At 46.7% G+C, this 22687-nt stretch overlaps 1 protein-coding gene across 1 annotated transcript in view; it reads left to right on the top strand.

The window, feature by feature from the left end:
- The window catches only part of LOC144506365 (coagulation factor VII-like), a 163197-nt gene that overhangs the window by 29355 nt on the left and 111155 nt on the right, over positions 1–22687 (top strand). The window contains exon 3 of the mRNA XM_078232378.1: positions 21181–21205. Coding sequence (XP_078088504.1) covers positions 21181–21205 — 25 coding nt within the window. The remainder of the gene's footprint in view (positions 1–21180; positions 21206–22687) is intronic.

The following is a 22687-nucleotide window of genomic DNA, read 5'->3' as shown; positions in this document are numbered from 1 at the left end:
TCGTGCTACCAGATAAATATGTTGGACTTTAACCTGGTGTTGTGAGACTTATTACTGTGCCTACCCCAGTCCAACACTGGCATCTCCACATCATAAATATTATGCCCCATACCACCACTTATACCTCTGGTTTAATGGGGTATTATCCTTGGAGTGTTCTGGTCCTAGGATGTGGATTGGTATGATATTAATCCTCCCACAACTATGTCCAGACCCCGGTTACTTGTTGGCACAGGGTTCTCACCCCACTGCCAATCTGGGTCTACCCTGCTTACCAAAACTATACTGCAGAAGAGGATCAGTATCCACTTCTTGCTCGGGCCCTTGCATAATGATCTCACCAACCTATGGACTGAATAAGGCCCCTAAGCTTGTGAAAATGTCCATCCCATATTTCCTTCATTAGTCTGACATAGCCAAACCCGGATGGGAATCCACTGACACTGTTTTGCCTCAATTCAAACCCCACTTACTCCTGTCTGCATTATTGTGGACAAATCCTGGTTTGTGATTGAAATGGATTCTCCAGTGTTTGCTACCAGACTGCACTAGTGACCCCTAATTAACAGCACCCCGATAAACATACACAAATCCCCGCCCGGATTGTTCCGAGGGCCGGCAAGACCTATTTCTTACCGGCTAAATCCCAGAAAAGTTTCAGGGCTTCATCCCTCATAAGGGGTGTTTGCCCGGGGTCTATTTCCAAGGATTGTCTGGGCCCCTCCCCACTCTGCCCAGCAATCATTCCAGTGGTGTCCTTTGTACAAAGTGCAATTTGTACATGTCCCTCTTTCCCACATTATAACATCCCCTCGTTAGGGTCACCACCACTACTGGTGCTGCCTTATTTCCCCTTCGCATAATGTCCTTTTAATTTCCACTGACACACTAAACCCAATGACCTTTCCATGTTCCCGACCAAAAACTTCTTATAACAATTTCAACAAAATGCCTGTGTGCCAGTGGAGACGATGATCTATTGAAAGCTGTATGTACGAGAACCTCACTCCACATAAACCATTACTGACTCACCTTTTCTTTTGCCAACTGATCTTATATATTCCCAGTTTGTTTCACCTATCCCAAGGCCACTTCCACCTCCCTTTCAAATCTCCTCTGCAGTTTCCATCTCACTTCTCAACTGAGAACACACTTTGGATTAGCCCAGTCGCTGTCCTTCATCTGCAATTGCCCCGAAACATCCCCTGAGCATTTGCCTTCACTAAGACAAGTGTGCCCATAGGGTGCAGCATATGGCAGTCCGGGGTGACACTAGGAAGTTCTGTGGAACAAAGGGACCTTGGCGTGTTTGTCCACAGATCTCGGAAGGCAGAGGGCATGTTAATAAGGTGGTGTAAAAGGCATATAGTACACTTGCCTTTATCAATCGAGGCATGGATTATAAAAGTAGAGAGGTCATGTTGGAGTTGTGTAGAAATTTATAGAGGTCACAGCTAGAGTACTGTGTGCAGTGTGGTTGCCACATTCATCATCATAGAAATCATAGAAACCCTACAGTACAGAAAGAGGTCATTCGGCCCATCGAGTCCCATTATCGGAAGGATGTGATTGCACTGGAAGGGGTGCAGTGGAGATTCACCAGGATGCTGCCTGGGATGGAACATTTAAATTATGAAGAAAGGTTGCGTAGGCTTGGGTTGTTTTTGTTGGAGCAGAAAAGACTGTGGGGCGACCTGGTCAAGTGTACAAGATTATGAGACTTGGACAGAGTGGATAGGGAGCACTTTTCCCCTTAGTTGAAGAGTCAACCACAAGGGGACGTAGGTTCAAGGTGAGGGGTAGGAGGTTTGGAGGGATGTGAGGAAAAAGGTTTTTAATCAGAGGGTGGTGACGGTCTGGAATGTGTTGCCTGGGAGGATGGTAGAGGCGGGGTTGCCTCGCATCCTTTAAGAAGTATCTGGATAAGCACTTGGCACATCATGACATTCAAGGCTATGGGTCAGGTGTTTCTCATGTGTCAATGCAGACTTGATAGGCCAAAGGATCTCTTTTGCACTGTATGGTTCTGTGATTTCCTGTAATTTAGTCCAGAATTCTTTTTTCTATTTATTAGTATCACAAGTAGGCTTACATTAACACTGCAATGAAGTTACTGTGAAAATTCCCTCGTCACCACAGTCCGGCTATCAGGGTTTAAGTCTTGGCAATTCTTTCAGCAACACTTGATTTTTTCCAGGGGCCAAAGGACACACGAGTTTCCTCTTCCTCATGTTGTGGTTCACCGTCTCCCCTTATATGTCCCCTTAGCTTTGCCACATTTTCTCGATCTTGAAGCAGCCCTGATAGATACTGACATGAGGGATACGTGGTTAGGTGATGAGTTTTCACACTGCGGGGGGGTGTGTACACCGAATTTTATTGTACAGAGCTGGGCCTACATCCTTGTGTTCAGCATCTCTCAGTCACTCCTTTGTCAGTGTCATTGCAAATTGAATCAACGAGGGACTGCAATAGGAATGAGGCGAGGCAGCCGGAGATAGAAAACAGTTCAAGAGGAGAGGCAGTCAGGAGACTGAAAACAGCGCGAGAGGAGAGACAGTCGGAAGATCGAAAACAGCACGAGAGGAGAGGCAGTCGGAAGATCGAAAACAGCACGAGAGGAGAGGCAGTCAGATTGAAAACAGCGTGAGAGGAGAGACAGTCGGGAGATTAAAAACAGCGCGAGAGGAGCGACAAAGAACAAACAAAATTACAGCACAGGAACAGGTCATTCGGCCCTCCAAACCTGCACCGACTGAACTAAAATCCCCTCCCCTTCCGGGGACCATATCCCTCTATTCCCATCCTATTCATCTATTTGTCCAGACGCCCCTTAAAACTCACTATCGTATCTGCTTCCACTACCTCCCCCGGCAATGGGTTCCAGGCACCCACCACCCTCTGGGTAAAAAAACTTGCCTCGTACGTCTCCTTTAAACCTTGCCCCTTGCACCTTAAACCTGTGCCCCCTATTAATTGACTATTCCACCCTGGGAAAAAGCTTCTGAATATCCACTCTGTCCATGCCTCTCATAATCTTGTAGACTTCTATCAGCTCGTCCTTCAACCTCCGTCGTTCCAGTGAGAACAAACCAAGTTTCTCCAACCTCTCCTCATAGCTAATGCCCTCCATACCAGGCAACATCCTGGTAAATCTTTTCTGTACCCTCTCCAAAGCCTCCACATCCTTCTGGTAGTGTAGTGACCAGAATTGAATAATACATTCCAAGTGCAGCCTAACTAAGGTTCTATAAAGCTGTAACATGACTTGCCAATTTTTAAACTCAGTGCCCCGGCTGATGAAGGCAAGCATGCCATATGCCTTCTTGACTGCCTTCTCCACCTGCATTGCCACTTGCAGTGACCCTTCTACCTTTACACCCAGATCCCTCTGCCTATCAATACTCTTAAGTGTTCTGCCATTTACGATATATTTCCTTTCTTTATTAGTCCTTTCAAAATCCATTACCTCACATTTGTCTGGATTAAACTCCATCTGCCATCTCTCCGCCCAAGTCTCCAACCGATCTATATCCTGCTGTATCCTCTGATGGTCCTCATCGCTATCCGCAAATCCACCAACCTTTGTGTCGTCTGCAAACTTACTAATCAAACCAGTTACATTTTCCTCCAAATCATTTATATATATGGGCGGCATGGTAGCACAGTGGTTAGCACTGCTGCTTCACAGCTCCAGGGACCTGGGTTCGATTCCCAGCTTGGGTCACTGTCTGTGTGGAGTTTGCACATTCTCCTCGTGTCTGCGTGGGTTTCCTCCGGGTGCTCCGGTTTCCTCCCACGGTCCAAAGATGTGTGGGTTAGGTTGACTGGCCATGCTAAAATTGCCCTTAGTGTCTTGAGTTGCGTAGGTTAGAGGGATTAGTGGGTAAAATATGTAGGGGTATGGGGGTAGGGCCTGGGTGGGATTGTGGTCAGTGCAGACTCGATGGGCCGAATGGCCTCTTTCTGTGCTGTAGATTCTATGATTCTATGACATATTATGAACAGCAAAGGTCCCAGCACTGATCCCTGAGGAACGCTACTTGTCACAGCCCTCCATTCAGAAACACACCCTTCCACTGCTACCCTCTGTCTTCTATGACTGATCCAGTTCTGTATCCACCTTGCCAGCTCACCTCTGATCCCATGCGACTTCAGCTTCTGCACTAGTCTGCCATGAGGGACCTTGTCAAAGGCCTTACTGAAGTCCATGTAGACAACATCCCTACCCTCACCAATCATCTTCGTCACTTTCTCAAAACTCGATCAAGTTAGTGAGACATGACCTCCTCTTCACAAAACCATGTTGCCTCTCGTGAATACGTCCACTTATTTCCAAGTGGGAGTAAGTCCTGTCTCGAAAATCCTCTCCAATATTTTCCCTACCACAGATGTAAGGCTCACCAGCCTGTAATTACCTGGATTATTCTTGCTACCCTTCTTAAACAAAGGAACAATATTGGCTGTTCTCCAATCTTCTGGGACCTCTCCTGTAGCCAGTGAGGATACAAAGATTCCTCTCAAGGCCCCAGCAATTTCCTCCCTTGCCACTCTCAGTATTTTGCAGTACATCCCATCAGGCCCTGGGGACTTGTCTACCTTAATGTTTCTCAAGAACCCCAATACCACCTCCTTTTTGATCTCAACATAGAACATAGAACAGTACAGCACAGAACAGGCCCTTCGGCCCACGATGTTGCGCCGAGCTTTATCTGAAACCAAGATCAAGCTATCCCACTCCCTATCATCCTGGTGTGCTCCATGTGCCTATCCAATAACCGCTTAAATGTTCCTAAAGTGTCTGACTCCACTATCACTGCAGGTAGTCCATTCCACACCCCAACCACTCTCTGCGCAAAGAACCTACCTCTGATATCCTTCCTATATCTCCCACCACGAACCCTGTAGTTATGCCCCCTTGTAATAGCTCCATCCACCCGAGGAAATAGTCTTTGAACGTTCACTCTATCTATCCCCTTCATCATTTTATAAACCTCTATTAAGTCTCCCCTCAGCCTCCTCCGCTCCAGAGAGAACAGCCCTAGCTCCCTCAACCTTTCCTCATAAGACCTACCCTCCAAACCAGGCAGCATCCTGGTAAATCTCCTCTGCACTCTTTCCAGCGCTTCCACATCCTTCTTATAGTGAGGTGACCAGAACTGCACACAATATTCCAAATGTGGTCTCACCAAGGTCCTGTACAGTTGCAGCATAACCCCACGGCTCTTAAACTCCAACCCCGTGTTAATAAAAGCTAACACACTATAGGCCTTCTTCACAGCTCTATCCATTGAGTGGCAACCTTTAGAGATCTGTGGATATGGACCCCAAGATCTCTCTGTTCCTCCACAGTCTTCAGAACCCTACCTTTGACCCTGTAATCCACATTTAAATTAGTCCTACCAAAATGAATCACCTCACATTTATCCGGGTTAAACTCCATTTGCCATTTTTCAGCCCAGCTTTGCATCCTATTTATGTCTCTTTGCAGCCTACAACAGCCCTCCACCTCATCCACTACTCCACCAATCTTAGTGTCATCAGCAAATTTACTGATCCACCCTTCAGCCCCTTCCTCTAAGTCATTAATAAAAATCACGAAGAGCAGAGGACCAAGCACTGATCCCTGTGGCACTCCGCTAGCAACCTGCCTCCAATCCGAAAATTTTCCATCCACCACCACCCTCTGTCTTCGATCAGACAGCCAGTTACCTATCCAATCGGCCAACTTTCCCACTATCCCACACCTCCTCACTTTCATCATAAGCCGACCATGGGGGACCCTATCAAACGCCTTATTAAAATCCATGTATATGACATCAACTGCCCTACCTTCATCAACACACTTAGTTACCTCCTCAAAAAATTCAATCAAATTTGTGAGGCACGACTTGCCCTTCACGAATCCGTGCTGACTATCCCGGATTAATCCGCATCTTTCTAAATGGTCGTAAATCCCATCCCTAAGGACCTTTTCCATCAATTTACCAACCACCGAAGTAAGACTAACCGGTCTATAATTACCAGGGTCATTTCTATTCCCTTTCTTAAACAGAGGAACCACATTCACCATTCTCCAGTCCTCTGGCACCATCCCCGTGGACAGTGAGGACCCAAAGATCAAAGCCAAAGGCTCTGCAATCTCATCCCTTGCCTCCCAAAGAATCCTAGGATACATTTAATCAGGCCCAGGGGACTTATCGACCTTCAGTTTATTCAAAACTGCCAGGACATCCTCCCTCCGAACATCTATTTCCTCCAGCCTATTAGCCTGTAACACCTCCTCTTCCTCAAAAACATGGCCCCTCTCCTTGGTGAACACTGAAGAAAAGTATTCATTCATCACCTCATCTATCTCTACTGACTCCATACACAAGTTCCCACTACTGTCCTTGACCGACCCTAACCTCACCCTGGTCATTCTTTTATTCCTCACATAAGAGTAAAAAGCCTTGGGGTTTTCCTTGATCCGACCCGCCAAGGCCTTCTCATGTCCCCTCCTAGCTCTCCTAAGCCCCTTTTTCAGCTCGTTCCTTGCTAACTTGTAACCCTCAATCGAGCCATCTGAACCTTGTTTCCTCATCCCTACATATGCTTCCCTCTTCCTTTTCACAAGACATTCCACCTCTTTCGTGAACCATGGTTCCCTCACTCGGCCATTTCCTCCCTGCCTGACAGGGACATACCTATCAAGGGCGGCACGGTAGCACAGTGGTTAGCACTGCTGCTTCACAGCTCCAGGGTCCCGGGTTCGATTCCTGGCTCGGGTCACTGTCTGTGTGGAGTTTGCACATTCTCCTCGTGTCTGCGTGGGTTTCCTCCGGGTGCTCCGGTTTCCTCCCACAGTCCAAAGATGTGCGGGTTAGGTTGATTGGCCAGGTTAAAAAATTGTCCCTGAGATGTGTAGTTAGAGGGATTAGCGGGTAAAATATGTGGGGGTAGGGCCTGGGTGGGATTGTGGTCGGTGCAGACTCAATGGGCCGAATGGCCTCCTTCTGCACTGTAGGGTTTCTATGTTTCTAAGGACACCCAGTATTTGTTCCTTGAAAAAGTTCCACTTTTCATTAGTGCCTTTCCCTGACAGTTTCTGTTCCCAACTTATGCCCCCTAATTCTTGCCTAATCGCATCATAATGCAACATGACTCAAACTATCTACACACCCTTTCCCACTTTCATCAGCCACCAAGTCCTTCTCTTTGGTGAATACTGACGCAAAGTACTCATTTAATACCTCACCCATTTCCTCTGGCTCCATGCATTGATCCCTCCCCTGTCCTTGAGTGGGCCAACCCTCTCCCTGGCTACTCTCTTGCTCTTTATATATGTATAAAAAGTCTTTGGATTTTCCTTAATCCTGCTGGCCAATGCTTTTTCATGAGCTCTTTTAGCCCTCCTTACTCTTTTTGCTTAAGTTTCTTTCTACTTTCCTTGTATTCCACACTTGCTTCGTGTATTCTCAGCCTCCTAGTTTTGACAAATGCTTCCTTTTTCTCTTTGACTAGGCTCACAATATCTCTCGTTATCCAAGGTTCCCAAAACTTGCCATACTTATCCTTCATCCTTCCCGGAATGTGCCAGTCCTGAATCCCTATCAACTTGCACTTGAAAGCCTCCCACATGCCAGATATTGGTTTGCCCTCGAACATCTGCCCCCAATCTACATTCTTCAGTTCCTGCCTAATATTGTTGTAATTAGCCTTCCCCCAGTTTAGCACCTTAACTTGAGGACTACACTTATCTTTATCCATCAGTACCTTAAAGCTTACTGAATTGTGGTCACTGTTCCCAGACTGCTCCCCTACTGAAATGTCGACCACCTGGCCGGGTTCATTTCCCAATACCAGGTCCAGTATGGCTCCTTCCCTCGTTGGACTATCTACATACTGTTTCAAGAAGCCCTCCTGGATGCTCCTTACAAACTCTGCCCCATCCACGCCCCTAGCACTAAGCGGGTCCCAGTCAATATAGGGGAAATTAAAATCTCCCACCACAACGCTGTTACTTTTACATCTTGCCAAAATGTACTGACATATCTGTTCCTCTATCTCGCGCTGGCTGCTGGACGGCCTATAGTAAACCCCCAACATTATGACTGCACCCTTCCTATTCCTGAGCTCTACCCATATTGCCTCGTTGTATGAACCCTCCGAGGTGTCCTCCCGCAGTACAGCTGTGATATTCTCCTTAACCAGTAGTGCAACCCCCCCACCCCTTTTTCCATCCCCCTCTATCCCGCCTGAAACCTCTGTACCCTGGAATGTTAAGCTGCCAATCCTGTTCCTCCCTTAACCAACTCTCTTGTAATAGCAACAACATCATAGACAGTCGGGAGATAGAAAACAGCGCGAGAGGAGAGGCAGTCGGGAGATAGAAAACAGGACGAGAGGAGAGACAATCTGGAGATAGAATGGCAGCACAGTGGTTAGCTAAGCTGCCTCACAGTGCCAGGGACCCAGGTTTGGTTCCTGGCTTGAGTCTGTGCGAAATCTGCACATTCTCCTCATATCTGCATGGGTTTCCTCCGGATGCTCTGGTTTCTTCCCACAGTGTGAACAATGTGCTGATTAGGTGCATTGGCCATGCTAAATTCTCCCTCAGTGTACCTGAACAGGCGCCAGAGTGTGGCGACTAGGGGATTTTCACAGTAACTTCATTGCAGTGTTAATGTGAGACTACTTGTGACACTAATAAATAAAAAAAAATGAAGTCAGTGTGAGTGAGAGGAAGTCAAAGAGATTGAAAGAAGCCTATCTATGCCCCCTCATAATTTTATACACCTGAATCGGAACCCCCCCTCAGCTTTCTCTGCTCCACGGTAAACAACCCCAGCCTATCCAGTTTCTCTTGATAGCTGAAGCGTTCCGTCCCAAGCAGCATCCTGGTGAATTTCCTCTGCACCCTCTCTACAGAACGGTGATCAGAAATGCATACAGTATTCCAGCTGTAGCCTAACCCACATTTTATACAGCTCCATCATAACCTGCCTGGTCTTGTATTCAATGCCTCAGTTATTAAAGGCAAGTATTCCATATTCTCAATGAGAAAAGAATAATATGCTATCTAGCTGGGCGAGATCCCTTGGAGATGAGCGACTATAACACAATAGAATTTTTCATCATCAAGATGATGGGGTGGCACAGTGGTTAGCACTGCTGCCTCACAGCACCAGAGACCCAGGTTCAATTCCGGCCTCGGGTCACTGTCGGTGTGGAGTTTGCCCCTTCTCCCTGTGTCTGCGTGGGTTTACTCCGGGTGCTCTGGTTTCCTCCCACAGTCCCAAGACGTGCGAGTTAGGTTGATTGGCCATGCTAAATTGACCCTAGTGTCAGGGGGATCAGCAAGGTAAATGTGTGGGTTTACGGGAATAGGCTCTGAGTGGGATGTGGTCGGTACAGACTCGATGGGCCTAATGGCCTCCCTCTGTACTGTAGGGTTCTATGAAGATGTAGAGAGACGTAGTTGACTCTGAAACTGGGGTCCTGAATCTTAATAAAGGAGACTCTGATGGTATGAGGCGCAAGTTGGCTTTGATGGATTGGGAAACATTACTTAAGGGATAATGGTGGATAGGCAATGGCAAACATTCAAAGAGTACATGTCTGAACTGCAACAATTGTTTACTCTTGTCTGGCGCAAAAGTAAAACGGGAATGGTGCCCAAACCGTGGTTTACAAGGCAAATTAGGGATAGTATTAGATCCAAGGGAGCGGCATACACATTGGCTAGAAAGAAATTGCAGACCTGAGGACTGGGAGCAGTTTAGAATCAAGTAAAGGCGGACAAAGGGATTGATAAGAAGGGGAAAATGGAGTACGAGAGTAAGCTTGTGGGGAACATAAAAACTGACTGTAAAAGTTTCTAGAGATATGTGAAGAGAAAAAGATTGGTGAAGAAAAATATAGGTCCCTTATAGTCAGAAACAGGGGAAAAGAAATGACTGACCAACTGAATACATACTTTTGGTCTGTCTTCACACAGGAGGACACAAATAAGGTACCAGAAATGTTGGGGAACACAGGGTTTAGTGAGAGGGAGGAACTGAAGGAAATCAATATTAGAGGGAAATGGTGTTGGGGAAATTGATGAAATTGAATGCGGATAAATTCACGGGGCCTGATAATTTACATCTCAGAGTAGTTCAGAAAGTGGGCCGAGAAATAGTGGATGCATTAGTGGTCATCTTCCAAATTCCATGAACTCTGAAACAGTTCCTATGGATTGGAGGGTAGCAAATGTAATGCTACTATTTAAAAATAGAGGTACAGAGAAAATAGGGAACTATAGGGACCTGGGTTTGATTCAGGCCATGGGTGACAGTTTATGTGGAGTTTGCACATTCTCCCCATGTCTGCATTGGTTTCTTCCGGGTGCTCCGGTTTCCTCCCACTATCCAAAGATGTGTAGGTTAGGTGGATTAACCATGGTAAATGCATGGGGTTGCAGAGATAGGGCAGAGGGGAGGGCTTGGGTAAGATACTCCTTCGGAGAGTTGGTGCAGACTTGATGGGCCTCCTTCTCCACTGTAGAGACTGTATGTTTCTATAGACCAGTCAGCCTGCCATTGGTAGTGGGGAAAATTCTACAGTCTATTATAAAAAACGTAATCACAGAGCACTTGGACAACAGTGGCAGGATCGAACTGAGTCAGCATGGATTTATGACAGGGAAATCATGCTTGACAAATCCACTGGAATTCTTTGAGAATTCTAGTAAACTTGATGAGGGAGAGCCAGTGGATGTGGTTTATTTGGACTTTCAGTAAGCTTTTGACAAAGTCCCACATAATAGATTAGTGTGTAAAATTAAAGCACATGGGTTTGAGGGTAGTATATTAAGATGGATGGAAAACTAGTTGGCGGACAGGAAACAAAAAGTAGAAATAAACGGGCCTTTTTCCAAATGGCAGGCAGTGATTAGTGGGATCCCAGCTATGTACATTAAGAATTTAGATGAGGGAACTAAATGTAATATCTCTGAATTTGCAGATGAGACAAATCTGGGTGGGAAAGTGAGCTGTGAGGAGGATGCAGAGATGTTCCAGTGTGATTTGGACAAGCTGAGTGAGTGGACAAATGAATGGTAGATGCAATATAATGTGGATAAATGTGAGGTTATCCACTTTGGTAGCAAAAACGGGAAGGCGGATTATTATCTGAATGCCTATAAATTAGGAGAGGGAGATAGAACATAGAACATAGAACATAGAACATTACAGCGCAGAACAGGCCCTTCGGCCCACGATGTTGCACCGACCAGTTAAAAAAAAAAACTGTGACCCTCCAACCTAAACCAATTTCTTTTCGTCCATGAACCTATCTACGGATCTCTTAAACGCCCCCAAACTAGGCGCATTTACTACTGATGCTGGCAGGGCATTCCAATCCCTCACCACCCTCTGGGTAAAGAACCTACCCCTGACATCGGTTCTATAACTACCCCCCCTCAATTTAAAGCCATGCCCCCTCGTGCTGGATTTCTCCATCAGAGGAAAAAGGCTATCACTATCCACCCTATCTAAACCTCTAATCATCTTATATGTTTCAATAAGATCCCCTCTTAGCCGCCGCCTTTCCAGCGAAAACAATCCCAAATCCCTCAGCCTCTCCTCATAGGATCTCCCCTCCATACCAGGCAACATCCTGGTAAACCTCCTCTGCACCCTCTCCAAAGCCTCCACATCCTTCCTGTAATGTGGGGACCAGAACTGCACACAGTACTCCAAGTGCGGCCGCACCAGAGTTGTGTACAGTTGCAACATAACGCTACGACTCCTAAATTCAATCCCCCTACCAATAAACGCCAAGACACCATATGCCTTCTTAACAACCTTATCTACTTGATTCCCAACTTTCAGGGATCTATGCACACATACACCTAGATCCCTCTGCTCCTCCACACTATTCAAAGTCCTCCCGTTAGCCCTATACTCAACACATCTGTTATTCCTACCAAAGTGAATTACCTCACACTTCTCCGCATTAAACTCCATCCGCCACCTCTCGGCCCAACTTTGCAACCTGTCTAAGTCTTCCTGCAAACTACGACACCCTTCCTCACTGTCTACCACACCACCGACTTTGGTGTCATCAGCAAATTTGCTAATCCACCCAACTATACCCTCATCCAGATCATTAATAAATATTACAAACAGCAGTGGCCCCAAAACAGATCCCTGAGGTACACCACTTGTAACCGCACTCCATGATGAATATTTACTATCAACCACCACCCTCTGTTTCCTATCCGCTAGCCAATTCCTGATCCAATTTCCTAGATCACCCCCAATCCCATACATCTGCATTTTCTGCAGAAGCCTACCATGGTGAACCTTATCAAACGCCTTACTAAAATCCATATATACCTCTGCCATCTATAACTGGCCCTAAACTTGCCCTAACCAACCTTCTGTTCTTGACATACCTATAGAACGCCTTAGGATTCTCTTTAACCCTATCCGCCAAAGTCTTCTCATGTCCCCTTTTAGCCCTTCTAAGCTCGCTCTTCAACTCCCTCTTAGCCAATCTAAAGCTTTCTAGTGCACTACCCGAGTGCTCACGTCTCATCCGAACATAAGCCTCCTTTTTCTTTTTAACCAACAAAGAAACTTTTTTGGTGCACCACGGTTCCCTAGCCCTACCAATTCCTCCTTGCCTGACAGGGACATACCTATCACAGACTCGCAGTAGCTGCTCCTTGAAAAAACTCCACATGTCGGACGTTCCCAGTCCCTGTAATCTCCTAGTCCAACCTATGTTTCCTAATTCTCTCCTAATAGCCTCATAATTACCCTTCCCCCAGCTAAAACCACTGGCCCGAGGTTCATGCCTATCCCTTTCCATCACTAAGGTGAACGTAACCGAATTGTGGTCACTATCACCAAAATGCACACCAACTTCCAAGTCTAGCACCTGGTCTGGCTCATTTCCCAGCACCAGATCCAATATAGCCTCACCTCTAGTTGGCCTGTCTACATACTGAGTCAAAAAACCTTCCTGCACGCTTTGAACAAAAACTGACCCCTCTAACGAGCTAGAGCTATAACAATTCCAGTCAATATTAGTCAAGTTAAAATCCCCCATAACAATTGCCCTATTACTTTCACTCCTAAGCAGGATTGACTCCGCAATCCTTTCCTCAACCTCTCTAGAACTTTTAGGAGGTCTATAAAAGACTCCCAACAGGGTGACCTCTCCTCTCCTATTTCTAATCTCCGCCCATACTACCTCAACAGATAAGTCCTCATCAAACCTCCTCTCTGACACTGTGATACAATCTCTGACCAATAATGCTACCCCTCCCCCTCTTCTACCTCCTTCCCTACTTCGACTACTTCGATGTGCAGTGAGATCTGGTACCCTTGTACACCAGTCACTGTAGGTACGTATGCAGGTGCAGCAGGCAGTAAAAAAGGCGGATGGTATGTTGGCCTTCATAGCGAGAGGATTCGAGTGCAGGAGCAGGGATATTTTGCTGTCATTATACAGGACTTTGGTGAGGCCACACCTGGAATATTGTGTGCAGTTTTGGTCTGAGGAAGGATGTTCTTGCTCTAGAGGGAGTGCAGAGAAGGTTTACCAGACTGATTCCTGGGATAGCGGGAGAGATTGAGTCAGTTAGGATTGTATTTGCTGGAGTTCAGAAGATCTCATAGAAACCTATAAAATTATGAAGGAAGTCAATGATGTAATGGTAATGTCACTGGACTAGTAATCCAGAGAATAATGTTCAGAGGACACAGGTTCAAATCTCACCATGGTAGCTGGTGGAATTTAAATTCAATTAATAAATCTGGAATCTACAAACTATCATTGATTGCCATAACAACCCATTTGATTCACTTTTGGGCGGCACGGTGGCACAGTGGTTAGCACTGCTGCCTCACAGCACCAGGGACCTGGGTTCAATTCCGGCCTCTGGTCGCTGTCTGTCATTCTCCCTGTGTCGGCATGGGTTTCCTCCGGGTGCTCTGGCTTCCTCCCCTTCACGACACACACAGTCGCTGAGCAGAAACTGATAGCCAAGTTCCGCACACATGAGGACGGCCTAAACCGGGATGTTGGATTTATGTCACATTATCAGTCACCCCCACAGCTTGCCTCCTGGACTTGCTGGCTGTCCTGTCTGGAGACAATACACATCTCTTTAACCTGTGTTTAATGCTCCCTCCACTCACATTATCTGTATCTTTAAGATCTGGTTGGTTGTAGGGATTCGCATTCTAATCAGTATTCTGTAACTTGATTTTGTGTCTCTGTGCCCTGCTTGAGAGCAGATTTCCACTCCATCTGACGAAGGAGCAGCGCTCCGAAAGCTAATGGTATTTGCTACCAAATAAACCTCTTGGACTTTAACCTGGTGTTGTTAAAACTCTTACTGTGTTCCTCCCACAGTCCAAAAATGTGCGGATTAGGTTGATTGGCCATGGTAAATTGACCCTTAGTGTCAGGGGGACTAGCAGAGTAAGAAAAGTGAGGTTACAGGGATAGGACCTGGGTGGGATTGTTGTCAGTGCAGATTCGATGGGCTGAATCCTTCTGACTGTAGGGATTCTATAAAAATTCTAGCAAGACTAGATAAGGTCGATGCAAGAAGGACGTTCCCAATGGTGGGGGTGTCTAGAACCAGGCGTCACAGTCTGAGGATACAGGAAAACTGTCTAGGACAGAGATGAGGAGAAATTTCTTCACCTAGAGAGTGGTCAACCTGTGGAATTCTCGACCATATAGAGTAGTTGAGGCCAAAACATTGTGTGTTTTCAAGAAGCGGTTAGATATAGCACTTGGGGTGAAGGGGATCAAAGGATATGGGGGCAGGCGGAATCATGCTGTGATTGTCGAGAGATCTTGTCCGCCACGTATACCATATAGACCCATAGAATCCCTACAGTGCAGAAAGAAGCCATTCGGCCCACTGAGTCCGCACCGACAACAATCCCACCTCAGGCCCTATCCCCACAACCCCACATATTTACCCCGTTAATCCCTCGAACCTACACATCCCGGGACACAATGGGCAATTTAGCGTGGCCAATTAACCTACCCCACACATCTTTGGACTGTGGGAGGAAACCGGAGCACCCGGAGAAAACCCACGCAGACACGGGGAGAACGTGCAAACTCCGCACAGACAGTCACCCAAGCCGGGAATCGAACCCAGGTCCCTGGAGCTGTGGGGCAGCAGTGCTAGCCACTGTGCTGCCCAGAAGACCGTGTTCCGAGAAGACCTGTCACCACCTGAGTTCAGAGGCTTCCCACTTCCAGTTGCCCTGAACTTGATGGCAACGCTCATTTTTTTGCCTCTGAGCATTTCCAGGGAGCAACTGGGTAGCTGTGCAGCATTTCACAGTCAGCAACACATCACTGCATTCAGGAAGTGATCCTTTACAGGAGGGTCCATCATTGTGAACTTTGCTTTGGAAGAGGATAGCCAGGCTTCACCACTATCTCAAAGAACAAAGAAAATTGCAACACTGGAACAGGCCCTTCGGCCCTCCAAGCCTGCACCGACCATGCTGCCCGACTTAACTAAAACCCCCTACCCTTCCGGGGACCATATCCCTCTATTCCCATCTCATTCATGTACTTGTCAAGACACCCCTTAAAAGTCACTACCGTATCCGCTTCCACTACCTCCCCCGATTACGAGTTCCAGGCACCCACCACTCTCTGTGTAAAAAATCTGCCTCGTACATCTCTTTTAAAACTTGCCCCTCGCACCTTAAACTTATGCCCCCTAGTAATTGACTCTTCCACCCTGGGAAAAAGCTTCTGACTATCCACTCTGTCCCTGCCTCTCATAATCCTGTAGACTTCTATCAGGTCTCCCCTCAACCTCCGTCGCTCCAGTGAGAACAAACCAAGTTTCTCCAACCTCTCCTCATAGCTAATGCCCTCCATACCAGGCAACATCCTGGTAAATCTTTTCTGTACCCTCTCCAAAGCCTCCACATCCTTCTGGTAGTCTGGCGACCAGAATTGAACACTATATTCCAAGTGCAGTGTAACTATGGTTCTATAAAGCGGCAACATGACTTGCCAATTTTTCAACTCAATACCCCGCCCGATGAAGGCAAGCATGCTGTATGCCTTCTTGACTACCTTCTCCACCTGCATTGCCACTTTCAGGGACCTGTATACCTGTACACCCAGATCCCTTTGCCTATCAATACTCCTCAGGGTTTTGCCATTTACTGTATATTTCCTATACATATTAGACCTTCCAAAATGCATTACCTCACATTTGTCTGGATTAAACTCCATCTGCCATCTCTCCGCCCAAGTCTCAAACTGATCTACATCCTGCTGTATCCTCTGATGGTCCTCATCGCTATCCGCAAATCCACCAACTTTTGTGTCGTCCGCAAACTTACTAATCAATCCAGTTACATTTTCCTCCAAATCATTTATATATAGCAAAGGTCCCAGCACTGATCCCTGAGGAACACCACTTGTCACAGCCCTCCATTCAGAAACGCATCCTTCCACTGCTACCCGCTGTCTTCTTTGACTGAGTCAGTTTTGTATCCACCTTGCCAGCTCACCTCTGATCCCATGCGACTTCACCTCCTGCACCAGTCTGCCATGAGGGACCTTGTCAAAGGCCTGACTGAAGTCCATGTAGACAGCATCCACTGCCCTATCTCCTCATCAATCATCTTCGTCACTTCCTTGAAAAACCTGATCAAGTTAGTGAGACATGACCTCCCCTTCACAAAACCATGTTGCCTCTCACTAATACATCCATTTATTTCCAAGTGGGAATAAATCCTGTCTCGAAGAATCCTCTCCAATAATTTCCCTACCACTGATGTAAGGCTCACCGGCCTGTAATTACCTGGATTATTCTTGCTACCCTTCTTAAACAAAGGAGCAACATTGGCTATTCTCCAATCCTCTGGGACCTCCCCTGTAAGAAGTCTCACAACACCAGGTTAAAGTCCAACAGGTTTATTTGGTAGCAAATACAATAAGCTTTCGGAGCGCTGCTCCTTCATCAGATGGAGTGGAAATGTGCTCTCAAACAGTGCACAGAGACACAAAATCAAGTTACAGAATACTGATTAGAAGGCGAATCCCTACAGCTAGCCAGGTCTTAAAGATACAGACAATGTGGGTGGAGGGAGCATTAAGCACAGGTTAAAGAGATGTGTATTGTCTCCAGACAGGACAGCCTGCAATCCAGGAGGCAAGCTGTGGGGGTTACTGATAATGTGACATAAATCCAACAACCCGGTTTAGGCCGTCCTCATGTGTGCGGAACTTGGCTATCAGTTTCTGCTCAGCGACTCTGCGCTGTCGTGTGTCGTGAAGGCCGCCTTGGAGAACGCTTACCAGAAGATCCGAGGCTGAATGCCCGTGACTGCTGAAGTGCTCTCCCACAGGAAGAGAACAGTCTTGCCGGATGATTGTCGAGTGGTGTTCATTCATCCGTTGTCGTAGCGTCTGCATGGTTTCCCCAATGTACAATGTTAAATTGGGGAAACCATGCAGACGCTACGACAACGGATGAATGAACACCGCTCGACAATCACCAGGCACGACTGTTCTCTTCCTGTGAGGGAGCACTTCAGCAGTCACGGGCATTCAGCCTCGGATCTTCAGGTAAGCGTTCTCCAAGGCGGCCTTCACGACACACGACAGTGCAGAGTCGCTGAGCAGAAACTGATAGCCAAGTTCCGCACACATGAGGATGCCCTAAACCGGGATGTTGGATTTATGTCACATTATCAGTAACCCCCACAGCTTGCCTCCTGAACTTGCAGGCTGGCCTGTCTGGAGACAATACACATCTCTTTAACCTGTGCTTAATGCTCCCTCCACCCACATTGTCTGTATCTTTAAGACCTGGCTGGTTGTAGGGATTCGCATTCTAATCAGTATTCTGTAACTTGATTTTGTGTCTCTGTGCACTGTTTGAGAGCACATTTCCACTCCAAATGACGAAGGAGCAGCGCTCCGAAAGCTTATGGTTTTGCTACCAAATAAACCTGTTGGACTTTCACCTGGTGTTGTGAGACTTCTTACTGTGTTCACCCCAGTCCAACGCCGGCATCTCCACATCATGACCTCCCCTGTAGCCAGTGAGGATACAAAGATTTCTCTCAAGGCCCCAGCAATTTCCTCTCTTGCCACTCTGAGTATTCTCAAGGTTCCCAGAAAGGTTCCTTGGAACAATATGTAGATAGCCCGACTAGAGAGGGGGCTATACTGGACCTAGTACTGGGGAATGAGCCCGGTCAGGTCTTCAAAGTTTCGGTAGGGGAACATGTGGCAAATAGTGACCACAATTCTGTTAGCTTTAGGATAGTGATGGAAAAGGATGAGTGGGGTCCCAAGTGTAAGGTGTTAGATTGGGGGAAGGCTAACTTTAGTGGGATTAGGCAGAAATTGGCAGCTGTTGATTGGGAGAGGCTGTTTGAGGGTAAATCCACATCTGGCATGTGGGAGTCTTTTAAGGAACAGTTGTTAGGGCTGCAGGAGAGGCATGTGCCTGTAAAAAAGAAGGATAGGAAGGGTAGGATTTGAGAACTGTGGATAACCAGGGAAATTGAGGGATTGGTCAAAAAGAAAAGAGAGGCGTACGTTAGGTCCAGGCAGCTAAAAACAAAGGGAGCTCTGGAGGAATACAAAGAAAGTAGGAAAGAACTCAAACGAGGAATTAGAAGGGCAAAAAGGGGTCACGAAATGTCCTTGGCAGACAGGATTAAGGAGAATCCCAAGGCATTTTATTCATACGTTAGGAACAAAAGGGTTGTCAGGGAAAAAATCGGACCTCTCAGGGACAAAAGTGGGGAATTATGCTTCGAGCCCAAAGAAGTAGGGGAGATCCTAAATGAATACTTTGCGTCGGTATTCACAAAGGAGAGGGATGTGATGACTGGAGTGTCTCGGAGGGGAGTGTTGATCCGTTAGCAAAAATCTCCATTACAAGGGAGGAAGTGTAAGGTTTTTTAGGGAATATAAAGACTGACAAATCCCCAGGGCCTGATGGAATCTATCCAAGGCTGCTCAGGGAGACGAGAGATGAAATCGCTGGGCCTCTGACACAAATCTTTGTCTCGTCAGTGGACGCAGGTGAGGTCCCAGAGGATTGGAGGATAGCTAATGTGGTCCCGTTATTTAAGAAGGGCAGGAAGGATAACCCGGGAAATTATAGGTCGGTGAGCTTGACGTCCGTGGTAGGGAAGTTGTTGGAGAAGATTCTTAGAGATGGGATGTATGCGCATTTAGAAAGGAATAAACTCAACGATAGTCAGCATGGTTTTGTGAGAGGGAGGTCATGCCTCACTAACCTGGTGGAGTTTTTTGAAGAAGTGACTAGAATGGTTGACGAGGGAAGGGCCGTGGATGTCGTCTATATGGACTTTAGTAAAGCGTTTGACAAAGTCCCTCATGGTAGGTTGGTGCAAAAGGTTGGATCTCATGGGATAAAGGGGGAGGTGGCTAGATGGGTGGAGAACTGGCTTGGTCACAGAAGACAGAGGGTGGTAGTGGAAGGGTCTTTTTCCGGCTGGATGCCTGTGACTAGTGGTGTTCCGCAGGGCTCTGTATTGGGACCTCTGCTGTTTGTGATTTACATAAACGATCTGGAAGAAGGTGTAACTGGGGTGATCAGTAAGTTTGCGGACGACACGAAAATGGCTGGACTTGCAGATAGTGAGGAACATTGTCAGAGGCTACAGAAGGATATAGATAGGCTGGAAATTTGGGCAAAGAAATGGCAGATGGAGTTCAATCCAGATGAATGCGAAGTGATGCATTTTGGTAGAACTAATGTAGGGGGGAGCTATACGATAAATGGCAGAACCATAAAGGGTGTAGATACGCAGAGGGACCTGAGTGTGCAAGTCCACGGATCCTTGAAGGTGACGTCACAGGTGGAGAAGGTAGTGAAGAAGGCATATGGCATGCTTGCCTTTATAGGACGGGGCATAGAGTATAAAAGTTGGGGTCTGATGTTGCAGTTGTATACAACGTTGGTTCGGCCGCATTTGGAATACTGCACCCAGTTCTGGTCGCCACACTACCAGAAGGACATGGAGGCTTTAGAGAGAGTGCAGAGGAGGTTTACCATGATGTTGCCTGGTATGGAAGGGCTTAGTTATGAGGAGAGATTGGGTAAACTGGGGTTGTTCTCACTGGAAAGACGGACGATGAGGGGTGACCTAATAGAGGTGTATAAAATTATGAAAGGCATAGATAGGGAGAACGGTGGGAAGCTTTTTCCCAGGTCGTGGTGTCGTTCACGAGGGGTCATAGGTTCAAGGTGAGGGGCGAGGGGGGGGGGGGAGGGGGGAGGTTTAACACGGATATCAGAAGGACGTATTTTACACAGAGGGTGGTGGGGGCCTGGAATGCGCTGCCGGGCAAGGTGGTGGAGGCGGGCACACTGGGAACGTTTAAGACTTATCTAGATAGCCACATGAACGGAGTGGGAATGGAGGGATACAAAAGAATGGTCTAGTTTGGACCAGGGAGCGGCGTGGGCTTGGAGGGCCGAAGGGCCTGTTCCTGTGCTGTATTGTTCTTTGTTCTTTGTTCCCAAGAGTACAGGATGCAATAGACTGCACCCATGTGGCTAAACAGGCTCTCTGGCAGCAGCCCTTGATGTTCATCAACCACAAGGGATTCCATTCCATCAACGTGCTGTTGGTGTGTGAGCATCAAAAGCACGTGTTTGCACAGTTTCCTGGAAGTTCCTACATCCTCAGTCACTCCCTGGTGTTTGGGAGCTTCCAGGGGTCAGAAAATCTGCAGGGATGGTTGCTGGGGGATAAAGGCTACCCAGTTAACTAGTGACTAATGACTCCAGTGCATCATCCTCAGACTCTGAGAAAAAGTACAATACTGCTCATACCACCACATGTTCCCTCATTGAGCATACCATAGGACTGCTGTAAATATGATTTAGATGCTTGGACTGCTCAGGTGGCTCTCTGCAATACACATCTTTCTGCAAATAAGATCAAAACTGAACACAATATTCCAGATGTGGTTTCACCCAGTACAGCTTCAGTAAAAACACCCATACTTTTATATAACATCCCATTGCAATAAATACCAGCAGTTCATTGATTCTTAGCTTAAAGGGCCACTTTTAGTTAATATTTCTCCATTTATCTGTACTTCACGTAAATATTGTTTCAAGCTGATTAATCAATGTTTATTTTTTTCCCCTAGGAAGAATTCTGGAAGGTCTACAGGGGTACGTTTTGATGAATGGCCTTGAATTAAATGGATAGTTAGATAGCTCCTGAGTTAAATTATATTCCTTAGTATTTGCCCAACTTGTGTCCGACCTCTTGTTATGATGGATGTCGATTGTAGTGTTTGTTTTTATGTATCTTGGATAAATCTGTGCTCTTTCCGGAAATAGTGAAACATCACGAGCTATGTCACGGAGTAAAGTACTGAACGATAAGGTTCAGTTACTTTTTCTGTGACTGTTCTGCTCAACGTTTCTACATAAAGTAATCCTAAGGTCAGTTGTACCAATGTTTAGAACATTACACGAAATATTTCTTTGTTCTGTTCTAGAATCTACCTTAGCCCAACCTCTTCATTCAGAAGATTGTGATTATTTGGAATTCTATACCCCAGAGGGCTGTAGCTGCCCCATCGTCAAGTGTATTTCAGGCTAGGATAAACAGATTTTTGATCTCGGGCAATTCAGGGATATGAGGAAAAGAATGTAGCAGATTGATCAGTGTGGCAAAGTGACATTTATGCCCAAGATCAGCCAGAATCAGATTGAATGGAGGATACTGATGACTGTTTGACTGGGAGGGGAGGATCTCAGTGACAGTTTGACTGGGGGGGGGAGGACCTCGGTGTCGGTTTGACTGGGGAGGTGAGGATATCGGTGACGGTTTGACTGGGGGCGGGGTTAGGATATTGGTAATGGTTTGACTGGGGAGGGGTGAGGATATCGGTGACGGTTGGGGGAAGGCTAATTACAGCACTATTAGGCAGGAACTGAGGAATGTAGATTGGGGGCAGATGTTTGAGGGCAAATCAACATCTGGCATGTGGGAGGCTTTCAAGTTTAAGTTGATAGGGATTCAGGACCGGCACATTCCTGTAAGGATGAAGGAAAAGTATGGCAAGTTTTGGGAACCTTGGATAACGAGAGATATTGTGAGCCTAGTCAAAGAGAAAAAGGAAGCATTTGTCAAAGCTAGGAGGCTGGGAACACACAAAGCAAGTGTGGAATACAAGGAAAGTAGAAAGAAACTTAAGCAAGGAGTAAGGAGGGCTAAAAGAGCTCATGAAAAAGCATTGGCCAGCTTTGGGAAAATCCCAAGGCTTTTTATACATATATAAAGAGCAAGAGAGTAGCCAGGGAGAGGGTTGGCCCACTCAAGGACAAGGGAGGGAATCTATGCGTGGAGCCAGAGGAAATGGGCGAGGTATTAAATGAGTACTTTGCGCCAGTATTCACCAAAGAGAAGGACTTGGTGGATGATGAGTCTGGGAAAGGATGTGTAGATAGTTTGAGTCATGTTGAGATCAAAAAGGAGGAGGTATTGGGGTTCTTGAGAAACATTAAGGTAGACAAGTCCCCAGGGCCTGATGGGATATACCCTAGAATACAGAGAGAGGCAAGGGAGGAAATTGCTGGGGTCTTGAGAGAAATCTTTGTGTCCTCACTGACTACAGGGGAGGTCCCAGAAGATCATAGAAATCA

This window comes from Mustelus asterias, chromosome 17 (assembly GCF_964213995.1).
Source record: "Mustelus asterias chromosome 17, sMusAst1.hap1.1, whole genome shotgun sequence".
NCBI classification, from domain to species: Eukaryota; Metazoa; Chordata; class Chondrichthyes; order Carcharhiniformes; family Triakidae; genus Mustelus; species Mustelus asterias.
This window is presented reverse-complemented; position numbering and strand designations above follow the sequence as displayed.